Source organism: Thamnophis elegans, chromosome 2 (assembly GCF_009769535.1).
Source record: "Thamnophis elegans isolate rThaEle1 chromosome 2, rThaEle1.pri, whole genome shotgun sequence".
Classification (NCBI taxonomy): domain Eukaryota; kingdom Metazoa; phylum Chordata; class Lepidosauria; order Squamata; family Colubridae; genus Thamnophis; species Thamnophis elegans.
In genome coordinates, this window is record NC_045542.1 from 3,658,414 (window position 1) to 3,684,846 (window position 26,433).

Sequence of the window (26,433 nt, forward strand, 5' to 3'; positions counted from 1 at the left end):
ATGAATAAGAAAGGATGTGACTATTTGAAATACGTACACAGGAGTTCCCATCTTTGCATTCAGGAGGTTGCAATTATTACAGGAAAACTCGCCTAAGAATAAAAAAATGGTAGACACTTTATTTATTTATTTTATTAATTAGACTTATATCCCGCTTCATAGAGCTTTCAACCCTCTCTAAGCAGTTTACAGAGTCAGCATTTCGCCCCCCACAGTCTGGGTCCTCATTTCACCCACCTCGGAAAGATGGAAGGCTGAGTCAACCTTGAGCCGGTGAGATTTGAACCGCCAAACTGCAGATAACAGTCAGCTGAAGTGGCCTGCAGTACTGCACCCTAACCACTGCGCCACCTCGGCTCCTTACTCCTCGACTTCCCTCCCCTCGTGGTATTCAGTAGACATGCTTTGTATGAATGTAAGAGCCGAGGTGGCGCAGTGGTTAAATGCAGCACTGCAGGCTACTTCAGCTGACTGCAGTTCAGCGGTTCTAATCTCACCGGCTCAAGGTTGACTCATCCTTCCATCCTTCCGAGGTGGGTGAAATGAGGACCCAGACTGTGGGGGCGATATGCTGACTCTGTAAAACCGCTTGGAGAGGGCTGAAAGCCCTATGAAGCGGTATATAAGTCTAACTGCTATTCCTTGAGTTACAACTATATTATGGACCCTGCCCATTACAATTGTAAATTGTTAGTGGCAAAACAATTTTACATTTTTTTTGTGGCAGTCAAGCAGAAACTCGGAGGTAAATCATGGTTTGCTACGGTGTGGTTTTGCTGATAACCGGAAGTGCTGTCGTAATTTTGGATCCAGGTCATAAGTCCCCTTTTTAAGACAAGTTGCACCTTCAACTGGTCACAAGCCAAGGTCTATGTGTATTGCATTTTAACAAGTTGACAAGGAATTGTTAATTCCATCTTTATTCCCATCTATAGATTTATCCTTAATTAAGAGAAATCCTTGGAAAAGCAGGGCTTATTTTTTTAAAAACAAAAATATGACTCCCCCTTCCCCGGGGTTTTATATATTCACAAAGGTACTATCTTTATGAATAAAAGCTCTAGCGAACGTACAACATATTTTGTAATATTTTGAGCTGCAGGAAATTAGTAATTACTTTATGTCACTTCTTCTGTCTTCAGACTTACAAGAGCAGAAATAATTCTTGTTGTCTGGTTTAGCGGAATCTGCATGTAGCCTCACATCTGGCCTTGTCCAGCTAAATGACTTTCCCAGCTCTTGTTACACTTAAGCCTCTTGGAGTTAGAATAGCAGTGGTGGATGAACGCTTTGCAAATTAGAGTGACAGCCGAAGTTATGCTAGCTAGCTTGTGAGCAAAGATGGTGTCTCCCCAAGAATTTCTGCCTCCTCAGCCAGATCTTCATCTCCAGGACATTCCCCTCCCCATTGTAGGCATCCCCATCAGCTTTCTGTAAGAGAAAGAGAAGGATCTCCAGGTCTTTGGACTGTACAATTTCTAACTATGGCTCTACAAAGAGGGGTTGTGTCTCCTTAGATCAGGAGATCTTACATCAAACTCACAATGATATATTGTCATGTGATGTATCGCAACTTTTCTCCCCTTTGCTAAACCGGGTTTGGGTGTGCATGGCGCATCCACCCCACAGGCCACAGGTTTGACACCACTGCCTTAGATAAAAACAGTGGTGTCAAGAAGAAAAATTCTAGCCTGGCCTTCTCCTGGATATCTTCACCAGGAACAGGGGTGGGTTCCTGCCAGTTCTAACCTCTCCTATAGAAGAGGTTCCATAAATCTACAGTGCTGGTTAGAACCGGTTCCAGCTCCCTCCCCCCCGCCTGTCCGCACATCATCAAGGTGAAGAACAAGAGGAAGAATTCTGGTAGTTGAAGTCCACAAGTCTTAAAGCTGTTAAGTTTGAACACCCCATGGGTTTTTTTTCTAAAGGGTTAGGGGTGCAAGGGTCTTGTAACTTGACAGCTTTAAGACTTGCCCACTTCAATGTCAGAGTTCCTGAGCCAACATGACTGGAGGAGGAATTCTGGGAGTTGAAGTCCACAAGTCTTAAAGATGTTAAGTTTGAACACCCCTGGGTTTTTTTCCCTAAAGGATTAGGGATGCAAGGGTCTTGTAACTTGACAGCTTTAAGACTTGCACACTTCAATGCCAGAGTTCCTGAGCCAACATGACTGGAGGAGGAATTCTGGGAGTTGAAGTCCACAAGTCTTAAAGCTGTTAAGTTTGAACACCCCTGGGAGTTTTTTTTCTAAAGGGTTAGGGGTGCAAGGGTCTTGTAACTTGACAGCTTTAAGACTTGCGTGCTTCAAATGTTTCTGAGCCAACAATTTGGTTGCTAAGCAAGAGCGTTGTTAAGTGAGTTTCACCACATTTTTACAAGTTGGCCACCCCCACCCAGTCACATGACTGCCAAGCCACCCCCCCACCTGGTCACATGGCTGGCAAGCCACTCCCACAAGGCAGGCCACACCTACAGAAGAGGTTGTAAAAAAATTTGAAACCCACCACTGACCGGGAGATACCCATCACAAGCATTGCCTAAAAGACCAAGCTATGAATCAGGGAATTCCTAGGGCAAGTGTCACCTCTGCCGCGAAATCACTTGGCAGCATTAAGGAAATTTGTTTTTTCTCCACCTCACCTCTTCATTTGCTAAATATAGGCACATTATTTCCTTCGCGGGTCAACAGTAGGGACTATAATTAGGTACTACAAGTGGAATTTGAAACATTTTAAAAGTTAAGTGTCATATGTAAAGGACATAATTCACTGTAGGGTTTTTCGCTTGTGAACTTTTGGAATTTGAACATTTTCTTTCAGGAATCTAAACATATTCTTACAGTGAGATGTAGGCATGTAACTCCAGTATAAATCAAAAGACATGACAGATGTAGACATGATGTACACACTTAAAATATCACGCTGACAACACTTGTACAGAGCTAGGTATGCATATCTTTTGCAATAGGAGAAGCGGATTGCGTAACCCATTAAATCAACTTGTGTTTTCCAGATATGTTAGACTTTCTATCCTGTTTTCCTGCACTGGACATGAAACATGAGAATTATAGTCCATTACAGTACTGGGCCACTGTCGTGGGGAAATGTGCATTAAAACAATCACTTAGATCAGTGTTTCTCAACCTTGGCAACTTGAAGATGTCCGGACTTCAACTCTCAGAATTCCCCAGCCAGCGAATGCTGGCTGGGGAATTCTGGGAGTTGAAGTCCGGACATCTTCAACGTTGATTCGCTGGCTGGGGAATTCTGGGAGTTGAAATCCAGACATCTTCAAGTTGCCAAGGTTGAGAAACACTGACTTAGATATATAGCAATAGCAGTTAGACTTATATACCGCTTCATAGGGCTTTCAGCCCTCTCTAAGCGGTTTTACAGAGTCAGCATATTGCCCCCAACAACAATCCGGGTCCTCATTTTACCCACCTCGGAAGGATGGAAGGCTGAGTTGACCTTGAGCCGGTGAGATTTGAACAGCCGAACTGCAGAACTGCAGTCAGCTGAAGTAGCCTGCAGTGCTGCACTCTAACCACTGTGCCACCTTGACTATAACTTCCTCCTGCAATATCCAAGGTGCTTTGAAATGGTAACGTTCACTTTGGTCCGGCGGTGTCAAACTGGCAGCCCCCAGATCAGATGTGTCACAGGTAGGCCACGCCCACCCCTGCCCGTGAAGGGGAAACCGTCGCAAAATCTATGTGACGCCACGAGTTTGACTTTGGTGAATTGCAGTTTTCTCCAACTCCTTTCTAAGACTCACTGTTTTTTTTTTTTGCAGGATATCTTACGGGAGGGTGACACGGATCACGATGGGGAACTCAACTTTGAGGAATTTGTTCAGTACCTTCAGGAGCGGGAACGGAAGTTGATGCTGATGTTTCACAGCCTGGATCGCAACAATGATGGTAGGAACCTCCCCCAAATATTAGTATGACTTCCATTCTGTCCGAGTCTAAAGTGGAATCAGTTTTAAACTCTTCTCCAGCTTAACAACATGTAGTGCTTGGTTTATAATTGTGCCATTTTCCTCATTCCCCTCCCATAACAGACCTATTAATAAAGCTAATTTCTTTTAAAATAGCAAGGAGTATTTCATATATATTTATTCTCTATCCTTTGAGCAGAATCTAAATGTTAAAAAACCCTTCATTTCAGACTTACAGATCTGTTCTGACCCCCCCCCCCCCGTCCCACACCAAAGCACACTCCGAGCCAGAGATAAATTACAGCATTTAATTAACAGACAGACAGGTCCTTGGCAGCAACCCAGCAGAGACAAGCTTGGGCAGCAATAAACACAGATAAGGCTTGGCAGCAATCCAGCCTGCCAAGCTCATAACAATGTTCTCCGACATTCGATCCTGTGTTGACTTCTGCAAAGAGGGGAGTGTGCACAAGTAGCCTTTTTATAGTCTGGAGAGGAGCCTAATGACCACCAGCTGAGTGCAATTACCTCCTGTACTTTCACAACTGTTCCTGACGCCTATTAGCTCTTCAATACCGGGCATCCAGGAACAACTCACTGCTGGCTTCCGGCTCACTCTCCCTTGTCTCCTCTCCACTGGTCCAAGGCTCAGGTGCCTCCTGGTGGCCAACCAGCCTCTCTGCACCCTGCTCGGAGTTGGAACCCTGTCCAGGGTCCTCCACCTCCTCCGGAGCCGACTCATAGGGCCCCTCGCTGTCGGAGTCTGGTGGCAGCTCCAACGGCTCCTGCTGGGCCACAACACAGATCATAACAGTATTTAAAGCCAGAATGTAGGTTACCTGATTTTGGTTTAGCATGTTGTGCTACAAGATAGCATAGTAACCTCATATTGTGATTTTCTAAATTCATGACCACCTTAACTCACTTCATACAATTCTTCCCATGTCACATTTGCCCAGAAATAATACCTTTCTGTATCTTCACTAATAACAATATATCCTGGCTTGTTCTTCTCTGATGCACCTCTAGTCTCATCTGTTTGGGACTCAATTAATACCTGACTTTCCCAACTGTGAAAATAGAGATCCAGGGCACAAGAGTCTCAGAGTTTTTGTCCTTTTGGTCATCTGTTCTGTTCTTTTCCTGGATTGAGTTCCAAGAGCCAAGAAGTATCTGCCCTGTTCTATTTTTTTTTTTTTTAAAGAATGCCTGGTTAACTTCTCCTAGACCAGTGGTTCCCAAACTTGGCAACTTTAAGACTTGTGGACTTCAACTCCCAGAATTCTCCAGCCAGCAAGTCTTAAAGTTGCCAAGTTTGGGAACCACTGTCCTAGACACTTCTATGATACAGTATAGGCAAGGCTTCTTAAAGCCTTGACTTCTAGCAATAGAAGGCCTTACATATATTATTATTATTACTATTGCTGCTGTCATAGCCCTTCCAACTTACACCTGACAATTGCAGATTCTTTTTTTTTATAGCAGATTCTTTTTTTAATTATTTTTTCCCTTCTACAACACCTTACAGTCATTACATCAACATTGTTATGTCATCCTACCTGTACATGTATATAATATTTCGCTTCTATATTTACACATTTTATACACAGTTCTATATATATATTTATATATATTGCTTTTTGGCTTAATTGATTTTATTCTTGTTTTGCAGCCATTTGTACCAATTGTTCCAAATTTCATAATATTCCGACTCTTCTTTTATCTTTTAATTTCAGTGTTAATTTGTCCATCTCTGCACAATCCAAAGTTTTTTTTTATCACTAATTCGTCCAAGGGGATATTATTTTGTTTCCAACAATTGCAGATTCTTTCAGCTGGCTCCTCTTCCCTTACAAAAAGACACAAGTAGCCACATGCCACTATTTAGTTGGTGCTGCCTTCTGGTCTACTTAGATGCAATGCAGTCAGTCCTGTTATCAGGCAGAGTGCTGTTGTAGGGCAGTCCAAGATGACCAGTCCAGATTTAAGGATAAAACTAAGCGTTACCCGGCTTGAATATATGTTGTGTTTAGCCATGAAAACACAGGATGTTACTCTTACATCTCTTGCTCATTTCTCTCTGATTCATATGCCTGGAAATAATGGATATTTCTAGGCAAAGCTTTTATGGTATAAAATACATTGGACTCATCCAGAGGTTGGGTTCCTACCAGTTCGCAGCTATTCGGTAGAACCGGTTCGTCAAATCTACCGAACCGGTTAGAAGAGGTTCCACCAGTGGACCCGGAAAGCAGGCCACACCTACAGAAGAGGTTCCAAATTTTTTTGAAACCCACCACTGACACACACACACACACAAAGAAAGAGAAAGAGAAAGAAAGGAATAAAGAAAAAAAGGAAAAAAGAAAAAAGAAAGAAAAAGTGAGAGAGAGATGAAAGAAAAAAAAGGAAAAAGGGACAGAGAGACAAAAGGAAAGAAAGAGAAAGAAAGAAAGAAAGAAAGAAAGAAAGAAAGAAAGAAAGAAAACACATGGCCAGCAAGCCACTCCCACCAGGTCACATGGCCAGCAAGCCACTCCCACAAAGGAGGCCACACCCACAGTGTAGGTTCGAAAAAATTTTGAAACCTACCACTGACACACACACACACACACACACACACACAGAAAGAGAAAGAAAGGAATAAAGGAAAAAAGAAAAAAGAAAGAAAAAGTGAGAGAGAGATGAAAGAAAAAAAGGAAAAAGGGACAGAGAGACAAAAGGAAAGAAAGAGAGAGAGAGAGAGAGAAAGAAAGAAAGAAAGAAAGAAAGAAAGAAAGAAAGAAAGAAAGAAAACACATGGCCGGCAAGCCACTCCCACAAAGGAGGCCACACCCACAGAGTAGGTTCAAAAAAAATTTGAAACCCACCACTGACACACACACACACACAGAAAGAGAAAGAAAGGAATAAAGAAAAAAAGGAAAAAAGAAAAAAGAAAGAAAAAGTGAGAGAGAGATGAAAGAAAAAAAGGAAAAAGGGACAGAGAGACAAAAGGAAAGAGAGAGAGAGAGAGAAAGAAAGAAAGAAAGAAAGAAAGAAAGAAAGAAAGAAAGAAAGAAAGAAAGAAAACACATGGCCAGCAAGCCACTCCCACAGGTCACATGGCTGGCAAGCCACTCCCACAAAGGAGGCCACACCCACAGAGTAGGTTCCAAAAAATTTTGAAACCCACCACTGGACTCATCATTCATATATAATGACCCCATGGATTCCATATGTCATTTTTATCCACAAACAAACACACACACACACACCAAAAAAAACCCCAAGCTGGTGAAGAAAAGAGACAAACCCAAATTTTTAAATTGTGCAGTTGAAAAACCTTTCCTTTTTGTATGGCCTCCCCTGTTACAGAACTACTTTGTGTTTTGCTAAGCAAGTTGTTTCTCTAAACAGAGAAAGCAGAGATAAATCCACTTCCCGCTAAGTTAACATTGGTAGGATCTGGGCAGTGTGGTTACATAAATCCATCCTATTCATTTATTTTTGAATTTGAAGATAATCCTGAGCTGCAGAGAGACATGCTGTTGTTATTGTGCAAGGGGTTGCATTTTTCTCTTTAAAGGAGGCATGAAAGTAAACTTGACGAACAACTAATCAAAGTTCACTTTGGCTTTTCCTTTTGAGGAAAGAATACTTGGAAACAATGAACCAACAGTGAGGTAGATGAAGATGCCACAAACTGTAGTTTTGTGGCGACTTCTGAAACTGAATAATTAAAAAAAAAAAACTCTGAAACTATCAGGTAACTTTTAAAACTGGCCTTGTTCTAACGAGAAAAAGGAAAGGTTGAGTTTGAGATTGTCTAAATTAGCTTTTCCAGCTGTTTTCAAATTGGAATGTCTAGCCAGAATGGTCCAAACCAGATTGTTAAAAAGACTGTGCTAAAAAAAGCATCCGTTGCTAAAGGATGAAATCATGGCTCTGGTTGATTCTTCGTGACACATTCTTTTTATATTGCTCTTATGCAGGGCAGATCTGAATCCCTTTTTGAAGTCCTTGTCAGACAGCCCTGGGGATTATAGAGCTTCCATCCTATTACATAAGGGTCTTCCCAATTGGCTTGCAATTTTATTTTCAGCACTTAGTGTTTTCATTTAATGCGCTCAGCTGAAGCTGCAGCCTTATTTCCAGATCTTTCTGTCATGCCTTTAAACTTCTGCTTACTCAGCAAACATTAAGTAGGTGCAGTTTTCCCTTGAAGTCAGGGGTGGGTTTCAACCGGTTCGTGGCGGTCCCTGCGAACTGGTTGGTCGGCGAACCCGGAAGTAAGTAACTTCTGGGAACGGCGAAGGGCACACCCGCCTGCCCGCGGTCCTTACCCGGTTTTGACGAGTTCTGTGCTTCCACGCATGCGCAGGACGCATACAGCGCCTGCGCGATCCTCCAGGAGCAGCTGGAGCATCGCACAGATGCTAGTACGCATGCATGCGCCACGCGCGTGCACGTGCGCGCTGCACACGTGCACGAGGACGCCGCCGGCCCCGTTCCAACCGAACCGGTTGGAACGGGGCGAGAAACCCACCCCTGCTTGAAGTCAAAATAAGGGGAAGGGCAGGGGGGGAAAGGCCAATATAAAAAAGTTTATCAATCTTCTTTAAGAATTTAGCGCTGGAGATATAAAACTGATAGTTAAATATGCAGATACTTGAGGAATGCTTGGGAAACGCAGCTTGCTGAATTAGGCCCAAGTCCAACAAATTGAGAGTGAATGCAGAGGTTTCATTCAGGTCTCCTGCATGGGGTTGCAAACTCGTGGTCCATGGGCCCCATGCGGCTTGTGCTGGCCCCGCCCCCCACCCAGTTTAGCGAAGCGGGGGAAAGCCCTGATACGTCACGTGATGCCGCCGTGTTGACAGGGGTTTGAAACCCCTGATCTAGTGCAATCAATGGAAAAATATGTAAGTTCTATTCTGACCCCTCCCTCTCAACTACTGCTGGAGCAGGGGTGGGTTTCAACCGGTTCGCGGCGGTCCCTGCGAACTGGTTGGTCACCGAACCCGGAAGTAAGTAACTTTCGGGAACGGCGAAGGGCGCGCCCGCCCGCAGTCCTTACCCGGTTTTGATGAGTTCTGCGCTTCCACGCATGCGCAGGACGCATACAGCGCCTGCGCGATCATCCAGGAGCAGCTGGAGCGTCGCGCAGACGCTAGTACGCATGCGTGCACCGCGCGCGTGCACGAGGACGCCGCCGGCCCCGTTCCAACCGAACCGGTTGGAACGGGGCGAAAAACCCACCCCTGTGCTGGAGAATCATGCTTGTTCTTCTTTGTAACTTTGCTATATGTTCTGTCTCCCTGGCCCTGAATGAAGGTCCTTTTTTTAGCGATAAAAAGCCAGCTTCTCTAGTCAACAATCTGTCCTATGAAAGCCTATGAAAACAGAGGTGGCAATTTTCTCGCATTCTCAAAAACAAGCTCAAATCGAAGAAACAAGATAATGGCTTAGTATAAGGTGGGAACTAGTGGTGGGTTTCAAAAATCGTTCGAACCTACTCTGTGGGTGTGGCCTCCTTTGTGGGAGTGGCTTGCCGCCCATGTGACCGGATATGAAGATGCCGACGACACTTGTCAGAACCACCTTAAATTGCCTCACACACAGCACTGGCATGCATAAGAATAGGATGTAAACTTGTTTTTTAAAAGGCATCTTTGGTTTGCGTTAAAACAACTTCAACACATGCAATGTTCTGATTGGGCCACAAACGCAGTAGTCATCCTTACCTTTCACAGAGGCCCTGAGTTTTATAAATACGAGCATGATAGTGTAGAATAATCATATCCAAGGACCAGTGGTGGGTTTCAAAAACTTTTGGAACCTCTTCTGTAGGTGTGGCCTGCTTTCCGGGTCCACTGGTGGAACCTCTTCTAACCGGTTCGGTAGATTTGACAAACCGGTTCTACCGAATAGGTGCGAACTGGTAGGAACCCACCTCTGGTGGGAACCTACCCTTCTAGTTTGTAAACCATAGCTTGCATCTTGGTGCATTGAGTCAAGACAGCCAATGGGACTATATTCAAACTATAATTTAGCATACCAGAGTTTGATGTAATATGTGAGCCAGATCCATAATAATCTCTTCCTTTTAAAAGAGCTGGCCTACTTATAAAAAGGAAAAAAAACCTCTCTTGCTTCAATTTTTCTGATTGCTCAGTGTCTTTTCCTGTGGGGATAAAAATAAGGATTTCAACCCGTAGAGAAGAATATAAAGTTGGCCCAGAGCAAAAAAAAACCCACACTATTTGGAGACAACAGAATCCATGGAATTGGGAAGGCTGCTCTTCCACAAGTCTTGATTTCACAAGACTATACACACACAAAGGGAGACAACTGGTTTCCTAAGATAATTTTGAAAATGACCTCCAATTCCACCTCCTTGCTCTCTCTTCTAAAAGAAATGTTAGTTTGGAAGCCAAGGCAAAAAGCCCTCTTTTAGATGAAATTGTGCTCTTTCTATAACTCAAGCCAACAATAGTCATCTTGATGATGATTGTGAGTGATGCCATCCGTTTGTTTCACACAATAACAGTTTGGTCAAATTTTATTGGAGATTATTAAAGACTGGCTGTCGTTCTACCCCATTAAGCAGCAATTCTGGATTTTTCCTTGTATTAGCGTAAGGAGAAAGAGGCAATATTTTCTTTCTCCTATTAAGAGAGCTGGCTATGTATTTGTGTGGGAGCAACCGTGGGTTGAAAAATGCCAAAGAAAGCATCTTTCTAAACTGCACTCTCACTGCAAAAATATCTAGGCATGTGTGTTGTTGCTTGTTTTTAAAAAACACAATAAAGCACACAAACAAAATATCCCACTGGTTTTAAATGTAGACTTAGCAACCATCCATTCCATTTTCCATTATTTCCTCTTTTATAAAAGGTTCAGACATAACTCCTTAATCAATGGCCAATAACTATTACAGTTGTTGCAGTCTGCCTTATTTCCCCATTCGTCTGGTAGTCATACCACTAGGTCCTTGTTCTCTGATCCCTTGCCCTACCGGGAGGGAAAGATGATGCTTTCTATCTTGTGGTTGTGTAATTTGTTGTTTATCTTGTCCTTCTCGTTGTCTTTCTCCGGATCCAGATGATTCAGAATGTCCCACCTTCAGGGTCTTATGATAGAAATCTCGGGCTTCCCATACAGAATTGAGACGATATTTTTGCTCACCAAGTGTAATTATAATACCAATTGGCACATCCCATCTATACTGTATCTGACGGTTTCTGAGTTCTTCCACAAGAAAAGCGTAATCTCTCCTGGCTCTTAACATTTGGGGTGGTGTTTCTTTGAAGACAATCAGATCCTGTCTGCCAATTTGTAGCTTGGTATTATAAGACTTTTGTAGTATCCTATTTCTAGACTCTCTTGTAGCAAAATATATTTTCCATTATTTCCAAGATAGACTGCTGCAGTGAGATTTAATGCAGGACTGACCTTGTGTGGTTCGCCAGAAGCTAACTGTGCAAAACTTGTGGATATTCTCCACGGGCTGGATCTAAGCAACTTTCAAACAAAATCAGATATTTTTTATTAAGTGGTTGATTACTTTGAAGATGACATTAAATAAATATCTTTGTCTATTTAATATTGTGGGAAGTTATTATCCAGCCCTCTCTCAGAAAAATGAAATATCCTAGGAAATATTGAAAAGGCAGAATATTTCTCTGGATGTGAAAAGAAACATGTTTTAAAAGACAGAATAGTTGCCTATAGCTAATGGGCCATTAAGATGGCCAGCCCAGCCCACTTTACATAATAAAGACTTCTCCTCACTGCAGCTGTAGGGGGAAGGGATATTACTCAACTGACCACAAGACAACTGAGAACTCATCACAGCCTAGAAAGTAGCCCCCTGAATGGCACCATGGGAGTCTGACAACCAATCAGAATACATTTCTTACACAGGAACAGGAAACAGAGAGGTGGGACTGAACAGGGTATAAAAAGCCTAGCAAGCCCCTCCCTCAGCCCTTCTCTTCTTCTCCACCAACATTGAAGCATGTGATCACCTTTTCCGTTCAGGGCTCAAGCCATGTGGTCCTGTCCACCAATAAACCATCTTTCCAAGCAGCCTCCATGTCTCCAGTGTCTTTTTCCCCACTTGGAGCCGAACCCAGAAGGACATTTCTTTCAACAATATAATTAGGCAGCTGATTTTTTTTAAAAAAATATATCATTTTCAATAAAAGCATATATAAGCAGGTGACAATAGATATGCCATTTCTTCAATACATAGGAAGAATGCTTCTCCTATGATTTCTTCTGGTCCATATATGTGCCCATCAAAAAAATGATATCCTTCCTAATAGAAAAATATTTGACACCTCCACTTCATTGGTAGATTACTTACTGACCAGTTTAAATCAGTTACAATTTATTTTAGATATATTCAGTTAAAATTAAATTAATAATATTAGGAATCAGGACTGAGGTGGGTTGAATAATAATTATTATCTACCCTGAGCCTCAGAGTAGATAGATTTTATAAATTCAGAAATAGGGGGATATGCAGGACTGAATCAGGATTCTAAATTCGTGTGGGTGGCCATTGTTACACCCCTGGGGGGGCAGGACACTCACACGGAACACGATCATTTGCATAAAATTAGAATATTCTAATTGAGAGAGGAGAGTGATTAAGACTGGGCAGTGCTTTGGAATCAATTTAGCACTTCGGAATATGGAGGAATGCAAACACAATCCTTGTCTGCAATTTACTAGAACAGCTGGAAGTTTCCTCAAAGGAGCCTCAGGAACAGGTTTCAGTTTCAGTTTCAGTTTCACTTTATTTGTATGCCGCCCTTTTCCCTGGGGGGACTCAGGGCGGCTCACAGTTCAAAGGGGGAGGAAGGACAAACAATTTACAACATGAAGACACTACATCATTTAAGAACACAACAGTCATACAATTCGAGTGGGGTTAGAGTCTTTAACCCCAGGCCAGCCGGGACAGCCAGATTTTAAGGGCGGCGCGGAAGGTCTGGAGGGTGGTGAGGGTCCGAATCTCCACGGGGAGTTCGTTCCAGAGGGTCGGAGCAGCCACAGAGAAGGCTCTCCTCCGGGTAGTTGCCAGTCTGCACTGGCTGGCTGATGGAATTCGGAGGAGGCCTAATCTATGCGATCTTATCGGTCTAGTGGAGGTAACAAGGAAGAAGGCACATCTGTTTGTGTTCTCCTGTGTTCTGAAGCACTTCTTCCCAACTGAATCCAAAGCACAGCGTAGCCCTAATATGTTTGCCAATCCTAAAATAACTGCTATCATTTAAATCGAAAACTCAGAAGACTCAATATTGTGGGTAAGGTTGTGAGCAAACATTTGAACATCTGCAGCCAGGGCCGGATTTTCCTATAGGCTAACTAGGCTTCAGCCTAGGGCCTCAAGATCAAGAGGGGCCTACATTCAAATTGTTAGCAAAATTAAAATTACACTATTCTAAAAACAGTGAACACTAAAACACTGAAGCAAAAATAAGGAGAAATTCTACGCATATGACTAATAAACAAACATAAAAATGTATTAGCAATAGCAATAGCAGTTAGACTTATATACCGCTCCATAGGGCTTTCAGCCCTCTCTAAGCGGTTTACAGAGTCAGCATATTGCCCCCACAGGCTGGGTCCTCATTTCATCCACCTCGGAAGGATGGAAGGCTGAGTCAACCTTGAGCCGGTGAGATTTGAACAGCCGAACTGCAGAACTGCAGTCAGCTGAAGTAGCCTGCAGTGCTGCATTTAACCACTGCGCCACCTCGGCTATTGGTTAAGATCGTTCCAGCGCCGCGGCAGTTGGGGAGCCCGCCCACGTTCCCGGCATCGGCGGTCGGGCGAGAGGCGCGGCCGCTCCCAGTAACCGCCCCGTTGACGCGGAGCCCACCAGTGGCCAGGCAGGTGAGGGCGAGGGGGCCGAGCCGGGCAGCTGAGCGCAGCAGGGGAGGCGGCTGGCCTCGCTGCCTTTGCCGCAGAGCAGAGCCGCCCTCCGTCGGGAGGCCAGCTATATATATTGATATATATTGATATATACCACAGTAATGATGTATTTTATTGTCTCTCGTGTAATTTACAAACTTAAAAATGGGAGGTGAAAGGGCCTCATAAGTGGAAGAGCCTAGGGCCTCTTTTCATCTAAATCCGGCCCTGTCTGCAGCCCATATAGTCCTTGTTGATAGACATCCCAGAACATCCACAATTTCTTCCTAGGAAGCTTCTCATTCAAACCGACTTGGACTGCGCTTCTAAGGAGGCCTTCAGATTTTGTCAGTCCTATACAATAGTCCATGCTTGTATCCCCATTGTTGGGAGACTGGTGACCTTCCGTGTGCTGTTAGTTGTCCACTGTGACAACAGATTCCTGCACTAGATAGGCTAGGGGTTAAATCCAGTTAGATGCTATTTTTGTTGTTAGGAAAGTGTGTGTGTGTGCGTGTGTGTGTGTGCGTGCGTAATGTTGAGACCGCCTTGATAAGAGTGTACACTGCAAAGAACTAGAATCCTTAAGGATTGATTTGTCCTTTAGAAACCATCACTGAATCTGACCATAGAGGACAATTTTCTCTCCGTATCTAAGATGGTTGAGATCAAGTGCCATGCCAGCAGAAACAAAGTCTTAGGTGCTGCAGGTTGTCAGTGATTTGCTTCTCCAGCACATGGATAAATACACCTGGAAACATCTACCTACCTACCTATCTACTCTCTCTCTCTCCCTACCTACCTACTGTATTTCTCTTTCTCTCTCTCTATCCCTCTACTTTCCTACCTACCTACATACTCTCTCTCTCTCCCTATCTACCTACTGTATTTCTCTCTTTCTCTCTCTCTCTATCCCTTTATCTACCTACCTACCTACCTACCTACCTAACTACTCTCTCTCTCCCTACCTATCTACTGTGTTTCTCTCTATTTCTCTCTCACTATCCCTCTACCTACCTAGCTACCTACACGCTCTCTCCCTACCTACCTACTGTATTTTTCTCACTCTATTTTTCTCTCTATCCCTTTATCTACCTACCTACCTACCTACCTAACTACTCTCTTTCCCTACCATCTACTGTATTTCTCTCTATCTCTTTCTATTTTTCTCTCTCTATCCCTCTACCTATCTTCCTACCTACCTACACACACTCTCCCTCCCTCCCTACCTACTGTATTTCTCCCTCTCCCTCCCTCTCTCTCTTTCTCTCTCCCCCCTTTATCTACCTACCTACTCTCTCTCCCTACCTATCTACTGTATTTCTCTCTCTCTCTCTTTCCATTTCTCTTTCTCTACCTCCCTACCTACCTCCCTACCTACACACACACACACATACACACACTCTATATATATTTCTTTCTCTATCCCTTTATCTACCTACCTACCTACTCTCTCTCTACCTACCTACCTACCTACCTACCTACCTACCTACTATATTTCTCTCTCTTTCCCTGTCTACCCCTCTATCTACCTACCTACTTTAAAAAAAATTGCCTCTTCAAAACCTTGGTGCATCTTATACTCCAGTGCGTCTTATACTCCGAAAAATATGGTAGCTAATTTGTCTAAGGACTTTTCCACACCACAGCTTTAAGTTACAGTAGACTGAGCACAAACATTGTGAACATTGCTTTCTTATTTTGAGTTGTCTTAAAATAAGGAAGGGTGAGGCAATATATTTACAGATCTCAAAACAAATAATGGAAAAGTGCCACCTACTAATCTTATGGTTGCTTACGGAACTCAGAAGAATATCTAATGACATCTTGTCTTAGTCTGGTTGAAATTTCTTATTTTGAACACGGTGAATACATCTTGTGCTTCCAATGTTCTATTCCTATTTTTATTCTGATATCTCTGGGGTAATAAAACATTCGGCATTGAAACTACGCAGTGCACCTAATTGCATATTTGTTCTTAAAAAGGCATGCAGTTTTTCCAGTTCTGCCATTTAACTGCTTTTAATATAATTGTCCTGATGGAAATGGGATTTTTCCCCCCCTAATACCCAATTAAAGCATCCTTTCTTGAGCTATGCAAATATATCAGAACTCAGTTCCCATGAACCCCAAGTAGCTTGTTGGGTTAAAGCAACCTCTTTCTTTCATGAATTAATTTCCTAGGATTTTTTACTCTGGGTAAAGGCCAAGGGTAGTTTTCCTGCTGTTTCCCAAGGAATGCAAGCCAAAGGCAGGGTGGGTTCCCATGTCACACTAAACCATACAATTAGTGACCAGGGGAGCCTTTGCCCAGGTTCGCCTGGTGCACCAATTGCGGCCCTACTTGGATCGGGAGGCACTCCAAACTGTCACTCATGCCTTACTCACCTCAAGGCTGGATTACTGCAACGCGCTCTACATGGGGCTACCCTTGAAAAGTGTTCGGAAACTGCAACTAGTCCAGAATGCAGCCGCGCGAGCGATATGGGGTGTACCTAGGTACACCCATGTTACACCTATCGTCCGCGAGCTGCACTGGCTACCTATTGGTCTCCGGACGCAATTCAAGGTGTTGGTTATTACCTTTAAAGCCCTACATGGCTTAGGACCAGCATACCTGCGAGACCGCCTACTGCCACACTCCTCCCAGCGGCCGGTAAGATCCCACAGGGTTGGCCTCCTTCAGATGCCGTCAGCCAGACAATGTCGGCTGGCGGCTCCCCGGAGGAGAGCCTTCTCTGTGGCTGCTCCGACTCTCTGGAATCAGCTACCCCCAGAAATCCGGACCTCACCCACTCTCATGGCCTTCAGAAAATCTGTCAAGACCTGGCTATTCCGGCAGGCCTGGGGCTGTTGACCTCATTGTTGAGGTCCAGCCCCGACTGAAATGAATATATCTGTGTGGTTTTTAACTTGTCTTATTTTATTTTTACTTTCTTTTATTTTTTTCTCTTTCCTTTTTTTTTAAATTTTTAATTTTATCAATTTCATATATACATTCACAATTATATGATCTCATAACTGTTATTAATAATATGTATTTATAACAATTTTTTCCCTACAGTTGACAATATACTTGAAAGTTGCTTTCTTACCATCCCATAGATCCATCTTATCTTACAACGGTCCTACTTCTTCTTCCCTCCCTCCCTCTTTCCTTCCCTCGTTTCTTCTCTCCTACTCTCCTTCCTTCCCTCCCTCCTTCCCCCTTCCCTCCTTCTCTCCTTCCCTCGTTCCTTCCCTCCTTCCTTCCTTCCTTCCCTCCTTTCTTCTCTCCTTCTTCCTTTCCCCCTTCCTTTCCTCCTTCCTTCCCCCCTTCCTTCTCTCCTACATTCCCTCCTTCCTTCCCTCCTTCCTTCTCTCCTTCTCTCCTTCCTTCCCTCCTTCCTTCCCTCCTTTCTTCTCTCCTTCTCTCCTTCCTTCTCTTTCCTTTTGTAAGCCGCCCGGAGTCCTTCGGGATTGGGCGGCCTATAAATAAAATTAAACTTACAAACTTAGTGGTTACAAATAATAACTTCTGGGCTTACAGAGCACGTCAATCCAGAGCTAAACAGACTACTTCAAACCTTAGCAGGCTGTGTGATTTGAGTCATGTATTTAAGAGCACTCCTGGGAGAAGAGAGTTTGACCTGTTTGTGCTATTCCTCTGTTGTACTAAGTACACAGTTTCTGACCCTTTCTCCCACTTGGCCTGATTGAATTACAGGGATGCTATTGCAACATTTATTTATTTTTTAATGGGCAGGCTGTGAGATTTCTTCCTTTTCATCCTCAGCAGCCCATGAGTGAGATAGACTTAAGTCATCCTTAGTTCCAATATTATTTACGTTCAGCCTCCATCTAAAATCATGTTGGATGGAACACAGGCAAGAAAATGGATAAGCAAGACAAGGATTGGTAACGGAGTCAGCAGATACCATGCCACAGTGGTGGGTTCCAAAAATTGTTCGAACCTACTCTGTGGGTGTGGCCTCCTTTGTGGGAGTGGCTTGCTGCCCATGTGACCGGATGGGAGTGGCTTGCCGCCCATGTGACCGGATATGAAGATGCCGACGACACTTGTCAGAACCACCTTAAATTACCCCACACACAGCACTGGCATGCATAAGAATAGGATGCAAACTTGTGTTTTAAAAGACATCTTTGGTTTGCGTTAAAACCACATCAACACACGCAATGTTCCGATTGCACCACAAACGCAGTAGTCATCCTTACCTTTCACAGAGGCACTGAGTTTTATAAATAGGAGCATGATAGTGTAGAATAATCATATCCAAGGACCAGCGGTGGGTTTCAAGAAATTTTGGAACCTCTTCTGTAGGTGTGGCCTGCTTTCCGGGTCCACTGGTGGAACCTCTTCTAATCGGTAGATTTGACGAACCGGTTCTACCGAATAGATGCGAATTGGTAGGAACCCACCTCTGTCGTGCCAGTATGGTTTTACGCTTGTTCAAGTAAAAATGGAAAAAATCTTTCAGCTCTCCAAATGGAAAAAAAAATATTCTGTAAGTCAGGACTGTGCTAGGTTTCCTGTGCGAATGAAAGTATTCAGAAATTTCAAATGGAAAAATGGAGGTGATTAAAACGGCTGGTTTCCCTCACTAGTTACTCTCCCACACAATCTTGCTGTTTTGCCAACTCTTCGTTGTCTAAAATTTAGTTCCGTGATGTTTGTTGGACTGTACTCTCCCTCCCAATTCCTATGCAAATGCTCTCCACTCTTCCCAAATAAAGAGTTGCATCAGCTAGGCTGCTTACAGCAGTCAAGGCTAAATTGATATTCTGTGTGAATCCTGCAGATCGTCTGTAAATATTATCCAACTGGCTGCCCTCCGAATGATTGTGTTCCCAATTCCATCACTTCCTCCTCATGCTGACTAGCAGATTAAAGGAACTTGCAGCCCAACCTCTGTATGAAATAGCACAGTAGTTTTCAATCTGTGGTCCGCAGACAAACTGGGTGGGTGCAGTGTTGTCACAAGGGGTCTGCAAAGGCTTGAAGAAATGTTATGATTTAAACCTTGAGTTAAGTCTTGATGGTCCATGACCATGGCCCGTGGTCACAACAGGTATTTAAAGGGGATCCGTGATGAAGAAAAGGTTGAGAACCACTGAGATAACCCATTGAGAAAATTCTAAGTCCACTAGCAGCTATGTTTACAACTAAGATGAAAAATGTGGTTAAAACCCAGGTTAATAGATTCAAACAGAATACTAAGCTGTTGTGGCCCAGCAGGAGCCGTTGGAGCTGCCACCAGACTCCGACAGCGAAGGGCCCTATGAGTCGGCTTTGGAGGATGTGGAGGACCCTGGACAGGGTTCCGACTCCGAGCAGGGCACAGAGAGGCTGGTTGGCCACTAGGAGGCGCCTAGCAATAGCAGTTAGACTTATATACCGCTTCATAGGGCTTTCAGCCCTCTCTAAGCGGTTTACAGAGTCAGCATATCGCCCCCACAGTCTGGGTCCTCATTTCACCCACCTCGGAAGGATGGAAGGCTGAGTCAACCCTGAGCCGGTGAGATTAGAACTGCTGAACTGCAGATAACAATCAGCTGAAGTGGCCTGCAGTACTGCACCCTAACCACTGCGCCACCTCGGCTCTCTTCATTCCTTCTAGTACAGCCCTCCAATATCCAACCAGAAATCTCCCTCTTGGTCTCTTGCAGAGTCCCGTGAGGCTGTCTGTTCTCTAGCTGTTTAAGCGTTTGCTCTAACTCCCCATCAGTTCCTCTTCAAGCCTGGAAGATTGACAGAGGGCTAAATATTGGCAGTTTGGAAAACAGGGATGGCTGATTTTATAGTCTATTTTTCCCTGCACTTGCAATACGCAGCCCTGAAAAAATGGATCCTTTCTTAGCCCCATGAAAATTTTGAGCACAGCTCACTTCATCCTACCAGAACCCTTCTAGTCTCCTCCTAACCGATCAGCTTCCTGGACGGAGCCCTAATCCCCCAAATGGATAGCCATGTTCCTTGTCTTTGCATTTTTGTTGCAGGCCAGATCGATGTCTCTGAGATCCAGCAAACTTTCCAAGGCCTGGGAGTTTACATCTCTCTCCAGCAAGCGGAGAAAATCTTGCACAGGTGAGACTCAAAGTGTTCTGTTTTTTCCTTTCTTTCTTTTTATTGAACATTTTTGGGAAAAAAACCACAAACTTTTACAAATGTTTAGTTCCCATCCCCTCCAGACCCCCCCCCAATCTTCCCCCTCCCCCCGACTTCCCAGAACCAATACAGGGTATAAATCTTTAACAAAGAGAATCTAAGGTACAGTTAAAAAAAAAACAAAAAAAGATAGTTAATAACCTATTTCCATTGAGCTCTGCTCCTCCTTGCTGGACTAGCTCTAGATAATTTATAATTCCTGATCTCTAATCATAAGGTATCTGGAATTTCTTAGTCCCATATTTGTTTTGAGTATAGTCAATCCATCTTTTCCACTCCAGTTGATATCTCTCGTTTGAATGGTCCTTAAGATATGCTGATATTTTAGCCATCTCGGCTAGGTTTGTTACTTTCAATGTCCATTCTTGAATAGTAGGCAAATCTTCCTTCTTCTTCCAGTATTGCGCCACCAACAATCTAGCTGCAGTTATCAAATGCAATATCAGATTAGTCTTTACAACTGTACAATCAGTAATTTATACCCTAACAAAAATAACTGAGGGGTAAACTTTATCCTTTTTTAAAGAACATTTTGCATAATCCACCATATTTTTATCCAAAATGCTTTTAACCTTTTTGCAAGTCCACCATATATGAAAATATGTAGCGTCCGCACAATCACATCTCCAGCATTTAGGTTGTAAGTTCAGATACATAGAAACCATTTTTTTTAGGATCTAAATGCCATCTATAAAACATCTTATAAAAGTTTTCTATCAAGTTTTGGGCAAACTTGAGACTCAAACTGTTCTTGCTTAGCGCCACTCCTATCTCCTTATCCTACAATATCGGAATTGCAGCCCAGAGGTATTTCATTTGCTGGATTGGAATGAAACCTAGCAGCTGCATTCCTTTCTGTTGACCAGCTGGACTAAAAGGTTGGAGGAAAGTCCAGTGCTCAGGAATGATCTGAGGCTTCTGATTTATCCTATCAGCTCTCAGTGCCTTCCCTGAATCTGTCATGTTTATTTCCCTAAGTGTTGAGAGTGGAAAGTTAAAATGCAAAGCCCTGGTGTTGGTGACACCGGTTAATAGATTTCCAGAGACTGATTCTCTGAGCATTTTATTTATTTATGTATTATTTATTTATTAGATTTATAGGCTGCCCAATCCCAGAGGACTCCGGGCGGCTTACAAAGAAAGAGAAAAGAAAAGCGAAATAAAAGAATAGTTTAAAAATTCCCAACATGCATACGTTCTGATCGGGGCTGGACCCTAATAAGGTCAACAGCCCCAGGCCTGCCGGAACAGCCAGGTTTTAACAGCTTTCCTGAAGGCCATGAGAGTGGGCAAGGTCCGGACCTCTGGGGGTAGCTGATTCCACAGGGTCGGAGCAGCCACAGAGAAGGCTCTCCTCCGGGGGCCCGCCAGCCGACATTGTCTGGCTGACGGCATCCGAAGGAGGCCCAATCTGTGGGATCTTATCTGCCGTTGGGAGTATGTGGCAGTAGGCGGTCTCGCAGATATCCAGGTCGTGAGCCATGTAGGGCTTTAAAGGTAATGACCAACACCTTGAATTGCGTCCGGAGACCAATTGGCAGCCAGTGCAGCTCGCGGAGGACAGGTGTAATATGGGTGTATCTCGGTACACCCAATATCGCTCGCGCGGCTGCATTCTGGACTAGCTGTAGTCTCCGAACGCTTTTCAGGGGTAGCCCCACGTAGAGCGCATTGCAATAATCCAGCCTTGAGGTGACAAGGGTGTGAGTGCCCGTTTGAAGTGCCCCTGTGTCCAAGTAGGGCCGCAATTGGTGTACCAGGCGAACCTGGGCAAAGCCCCCCCCCCCCCGGTTTTCACTCTCAGGGTTCTTCCTCCTAGTTCCAGCAAAGACACTGGGATTTCTATTCTGCATTCTGTCCTACCATTTCGAACAAAGCACCCTCTCTCTTCTAGGTTGTCCCCTTGTTCCTACAGTGAAGCTCCAGTTTTCCTAAAGAGGGGTAGAATCAGGGGTGGGTTTCAACCGGTTCGCGGCGGTCCCTGCGAACCGGTTGGTCGGCGAACCCGGAAGTAAGTAACTTCCGGGAACGGCGAAGGGCCCGCTCGCCCGCCCGTGGTCCTTACCCGGTTTTGACGAGTTCTGCGCTTCCATGCATGCGCAGGACGCATACAGCACCTGCGCGATCCTCCAGGAGCAGCTGGAGCGTCGCGCAGACGCTAATACGCTAATACACATGCGTGCATCGCACGCATGCACGAGGACGCCGCCGGGTAGAATCAACCCAGTATATAGTTCCTTGTCCTCGCTAAAGTGTGGGCTTGTGTTTTGCAGCATCGACAAAGATGGCACTATGACCATTGACTGGAATGAGTGGCGAGATCACTTCATCCTCAATCCATTAGAGAACATGGAAGAGATAGTGCACCACTGGAAGCACTCAATGGTAAGTCATTTTTCCCATCCAGCCAGGCCTGGGATCTCATCTACGCCATTCCTCTCCGCTGTTTTGAAAATTGGCAAGCTTGGAGTTACAGAAATAGAAGAAATCAGACCCTGTAGGTAAACACCCCATAGGCAAGTCACATCTCTTTGCTCTGACAATGAGGCCTGGGAAGATATTAAGTCTAGCATGGATGTAGCTTTGGAGAAAAGAGCACTTGTATCTTTCTTACATTAGTGGGCTATATGCAGTGGTGGGGTTCAAATAATTTAACAACGGGTTCTCTGCCCTTATGACCATCTGGGTAGGTGGGGCTCGGTGGTCATGTGACTGGGTGGGCGTGGCCAACTCAATGGCACTCAGGTCAATGGGCGCTTTGCCTTAGCTGTTACAATGGTCATAAGGGTTAACCGGAGAGGCAATTTCTGTAAGCAGGGCAATAAAGATTAGGCTAGAAACAACACCAGAATGTTTCCTTCCTGCCTTCCTTACAGGATTAGCTCTGTAAAGTGGAAAAAAACAAAATGAGATTTCTTCCAACAACCGGTTCTCTGAACTGCTTAGAAAGTTACCAACCGGTTCTCCCGAATAGGTGCGAACTGGCCGAATCCCACCTCTGACTATATGTTTCCCCAGGTTGAAGTGAATATTGTCAGCCAGCTGTAATCATTGCCACATATTCGGTCTGAAACAACTCAAATTAGGGGCTTCAAGGCAGCTTCTTGGGTGTCCTAGAAGACCCTGGTTTAGATTTCCAATGGGGAGAAAATGTACATAAAGAGCACCAAGGACTTGAATGGGACTATAAACCCGTTGCCCACCCACTCATTCTGTGGGGGAGGGGGAGAGCCTTCGGATGTTATTGGACTACAACTGCCATCACTCTGACCATGGGGGACATTATGAAGATTCTTAAGATTGGGAGAGTCTTATGAATAGCATTTGCATTCTCTTTATCAAGTAGACATCATCAAAGGAGGCCACTGATTAAGGGAAAACTGGAGGAAGAGCTCAGGGAGGTTTCTTTATTGGGGAGATGAGTGGCATATATATTTAATATATATATATATATATTTAAAGAGCCAAGGTGGCGCAGTGGTTAAATGCAGCACTGCAGGCTACTTCAGCTGACTGCAGTTCTGCAGTTCGGCTGTTCAAATCTCACCGGCTCAAGGTTGACTCAGCCTTCCATCCTTCCGAGGTGGGTAAAATGAGGACCCAGATTGTTGTTGGGGGCAATATGCTGACTCTGTAAACCGCTTAGAGAGGGCTGAAAGCCCTATGAAGCGGTATATAAGTCGAACTGCTATTGCTATTGCTAATCTCACCGGCTCAAGGTGACTCAGCCTTCCATCCTTCCGAGGTGGGTGAAATGAGGACCCAGACTGTGGGGGGCGATATGCCGACTCTGTAAACTGCTTAGAGAGGGCTGAAAGCCCTATGAAGCGGTATATAAGTCCAACTGCTATTGCTATTGCTAATCTCACCGGCTCAAGGTTGACTCAGCCTTCCATCCTTCCGAGGTGGGTGAAATGAGGACCCAGACTGTGGGGGCGATATGCTGACTCTGTAAACCGCTTAGAGAGGGCTGGAAGCCCTATGAAGCGGTATATAAGTCCAACTGCTATTGCTATTGCTAATCTCACCGGCTCAAGGTTGACTCAGCCTTCCATCCTTCCGAGGTGGGTGAAATGAGGACCCAGACTGTGGGGGCGATATGCTGACTCTGTAAACCGCTTAGAGAGGGCTGAAAGCCCTATGAAGCGGTATATAAGTCTAACTGCTATTGCTATTAATAAATGAAATATTTCATTGACTTTTTTTGGGTGGGGGGGGGAATATTATTTAGAGCATACATTATTTGAGTGAGAACTATCCCAACGTGAGTTTTCTTTTGCATCATGTTGCTGCTTCTCTGTTTTTTTGTTATGGGTGGAACTGCAGGGTAGCCTCCCCACAGTTTGATCCGCTTCAGTGTTTCATTGCAAAGAATCCTGCCATATCCTATCCACACTGCTGGACAAGACGTGATGGGAGGTATCTGACTTATACATATTTAATCTACCCACCTCAGCCTCTTTTTTCCTCCCACCCTGCTCCCGATCAATCCTCTGAACACAATTACATTGTATGTGTAGATGCTTGCACCTTTTAAAAATGTTTGAACACAAGACTTCTGGAATTGCAAAGTAACCTTTTGTTGGGACTCAGCAGAAGTTTGCTGTGAGTTGAGTCGGGATGCAGGAATAACAATGCAGCTGGGGCTCGTTAGTGTGGTCTTCTGGAGATAAAAGGACTGATGGTGCCACGCCCTGGTTGCAGAAGTCAACGTTCATGGTTCATCGGTCGTGGTTTGTTTGTGAGAGGCACTTGGATAAGTGATTTGCTTTCTGTAACCCTGATTCAAAGAGACACTTGGAGAAGTGATTTGCTTTCTTTCTGTACACCTGGTTTGGCCGTAAGAGATCTTTGTTTTTGCATCCTGTTATCTTCTTGGCAGAGACTTTATTTATGTTTATTTTGGGCTCGCAGCCAGTCTGAGCAGAGACTGATAAAGTTATTTCCTTTTAAGTCTGTCTGACTGTCGTCTGTTAACGAGCAAAGAAGGGGAGGTCAGAACACCTTTCCATTCTATGTACCTTGCTGTGTCTTCATGTCAATCATTATTTCTGTTATTTGTAACTGGCGAAAGACACTAATTTCAAGAAACATAAATAAGAAGAGTTTTATGTCCTTATGGCCAGACAGGTCATCTTTGTTAAGAGAAAGAAATTGTAGACTGACTGCTGTAGTCCAGTGGTAGAGTTGTCGAGAGTCTCGCTAAATTTTAAAATGCATTATTAATGTCCTTTCTTTTTTTGAGGCAGGGTAGAGATGCCACATGGGATGCTAATGGGTGCTCATAAGCATTATGTTGCCTACACTAAAATAACATTTACTTTACAATCTCCATTTCATAGCCGACTTTAAACCACAAGCTTTCTAGCTAAAACACAGATTCTAATTCGAGGGATTTTATTTATTCATAAACCTGAGTGGCTGAATTCTGTCATTTTAAAAGCAATTATATTTCTTCCAACTGTGCATTTTACATCCTCCCCATCTACATGGACACACACACACACACACACACCAATTAGAAAGTCTGTGATTTTGGCAAATCAGTCAAGAAACGAGTAACCTGGAAATTTATCTTATATTCTCTGACTTCTTTCCTGCTTCCCTGAATATTGCAGATATTGGCTGGGGTTGAAGTCTGTAAACACACATGGGCGAAACATGTTAAAACAGTATCTTTCCCCACTTGGCAACCTTCAGATGTCTGGACTTCAGGATTTCTGGGAGTTGTAATCTACACATCTTCAGGTTGCCAAGTTTGAGAAATGCTGTGTTAAAGTTATCTTTATGACATAAGGAAGGAAGGCATCTATGGAAGTTAGACAAAAAGGGAAAGGGGGAAAAAAAAACCCCTAAGATGCTGAAATGATATAATTTATTAAAGATGGACATGCAATGCCAGAAAAAGGGAACAGATTTACTCAGTTGGCCTTTCTATACAAAAACATAGGATGTAAACAAAATCCGTGACCCAACAAATGCACGCACGTCAAAAGCGCGCCGACGAAACCGCGGCAACAAAAACCGCGACATCATACACGCGCCCACAACAACGCGCCAACAAAACCACGCCCACAAAAGCGCGATTTCAGTTAAGGTAAGGGTTAGGTTCAGGGTTCTGTTTAGGGTTAGGTTTAGGGTTACGTTTAGGGTTAGGGTTAGAGTTATTTGGTTGTTATTACTTGTTCACTGAAGGCGCGCTGTTGTCGGCGCGCTTCTACACTCATTCATCGGCGCGATTTCGAACTCACGTTTTTTTTGTTGCCGCGGTTTTGTCGACGCGGTTTTGTCGAGCGCGCATTTGTCGGTGAACCAACGAATCATAGGGTGGAAGCAGGGGTGGATTTCTCGCCCCGTTCCAACTGAACCAGTTGGAACGGGGCCGGCGGCGTCCTCGTGCACGCGCGCGGTGCACG

At 44.2% G+C, this 26,433-nt stretch overlaps 1 protein-coding gene and 1 long non-coding RNA gene across 2 annotated transcripts in view; one reads left to right on the top strand and one right to left on the bottom strand.

Annotated features, from left to right (window-relative positions):
• The window catches only part of LOC116504002 (calcium-binding mitochondrial carrier protein SCaMC-3-like), a 56,133-nt gene that overhangs the window by 11,513 nt on the left and 18,187 nt on the right, over positions 1–26,433 (top strand). The window contains 3 exon segments of the mRNA XM_032210811.1: positions 3,796–3,922; positions 19,849–19,936; positions 22,291–22,404. Of these exon segments, the coding sequence (XP_032066702.1) occupies positions 3,796–3,922; positions 19,849–19,936; positions 22,291–22,404 (329 nt within the window).
• Positions 836–18,108, bottom strand: LOC116504003. Its single transcript, XR_004254760.1, has 2 exons — positions 18,067–18,108; positions 836–1,431 (listed from the first exon to the last, which is right to left on the bottom strand). It is a non-coding gene; the product is annotated as an uncharacterized LOC116504003 (long non-coding RNA).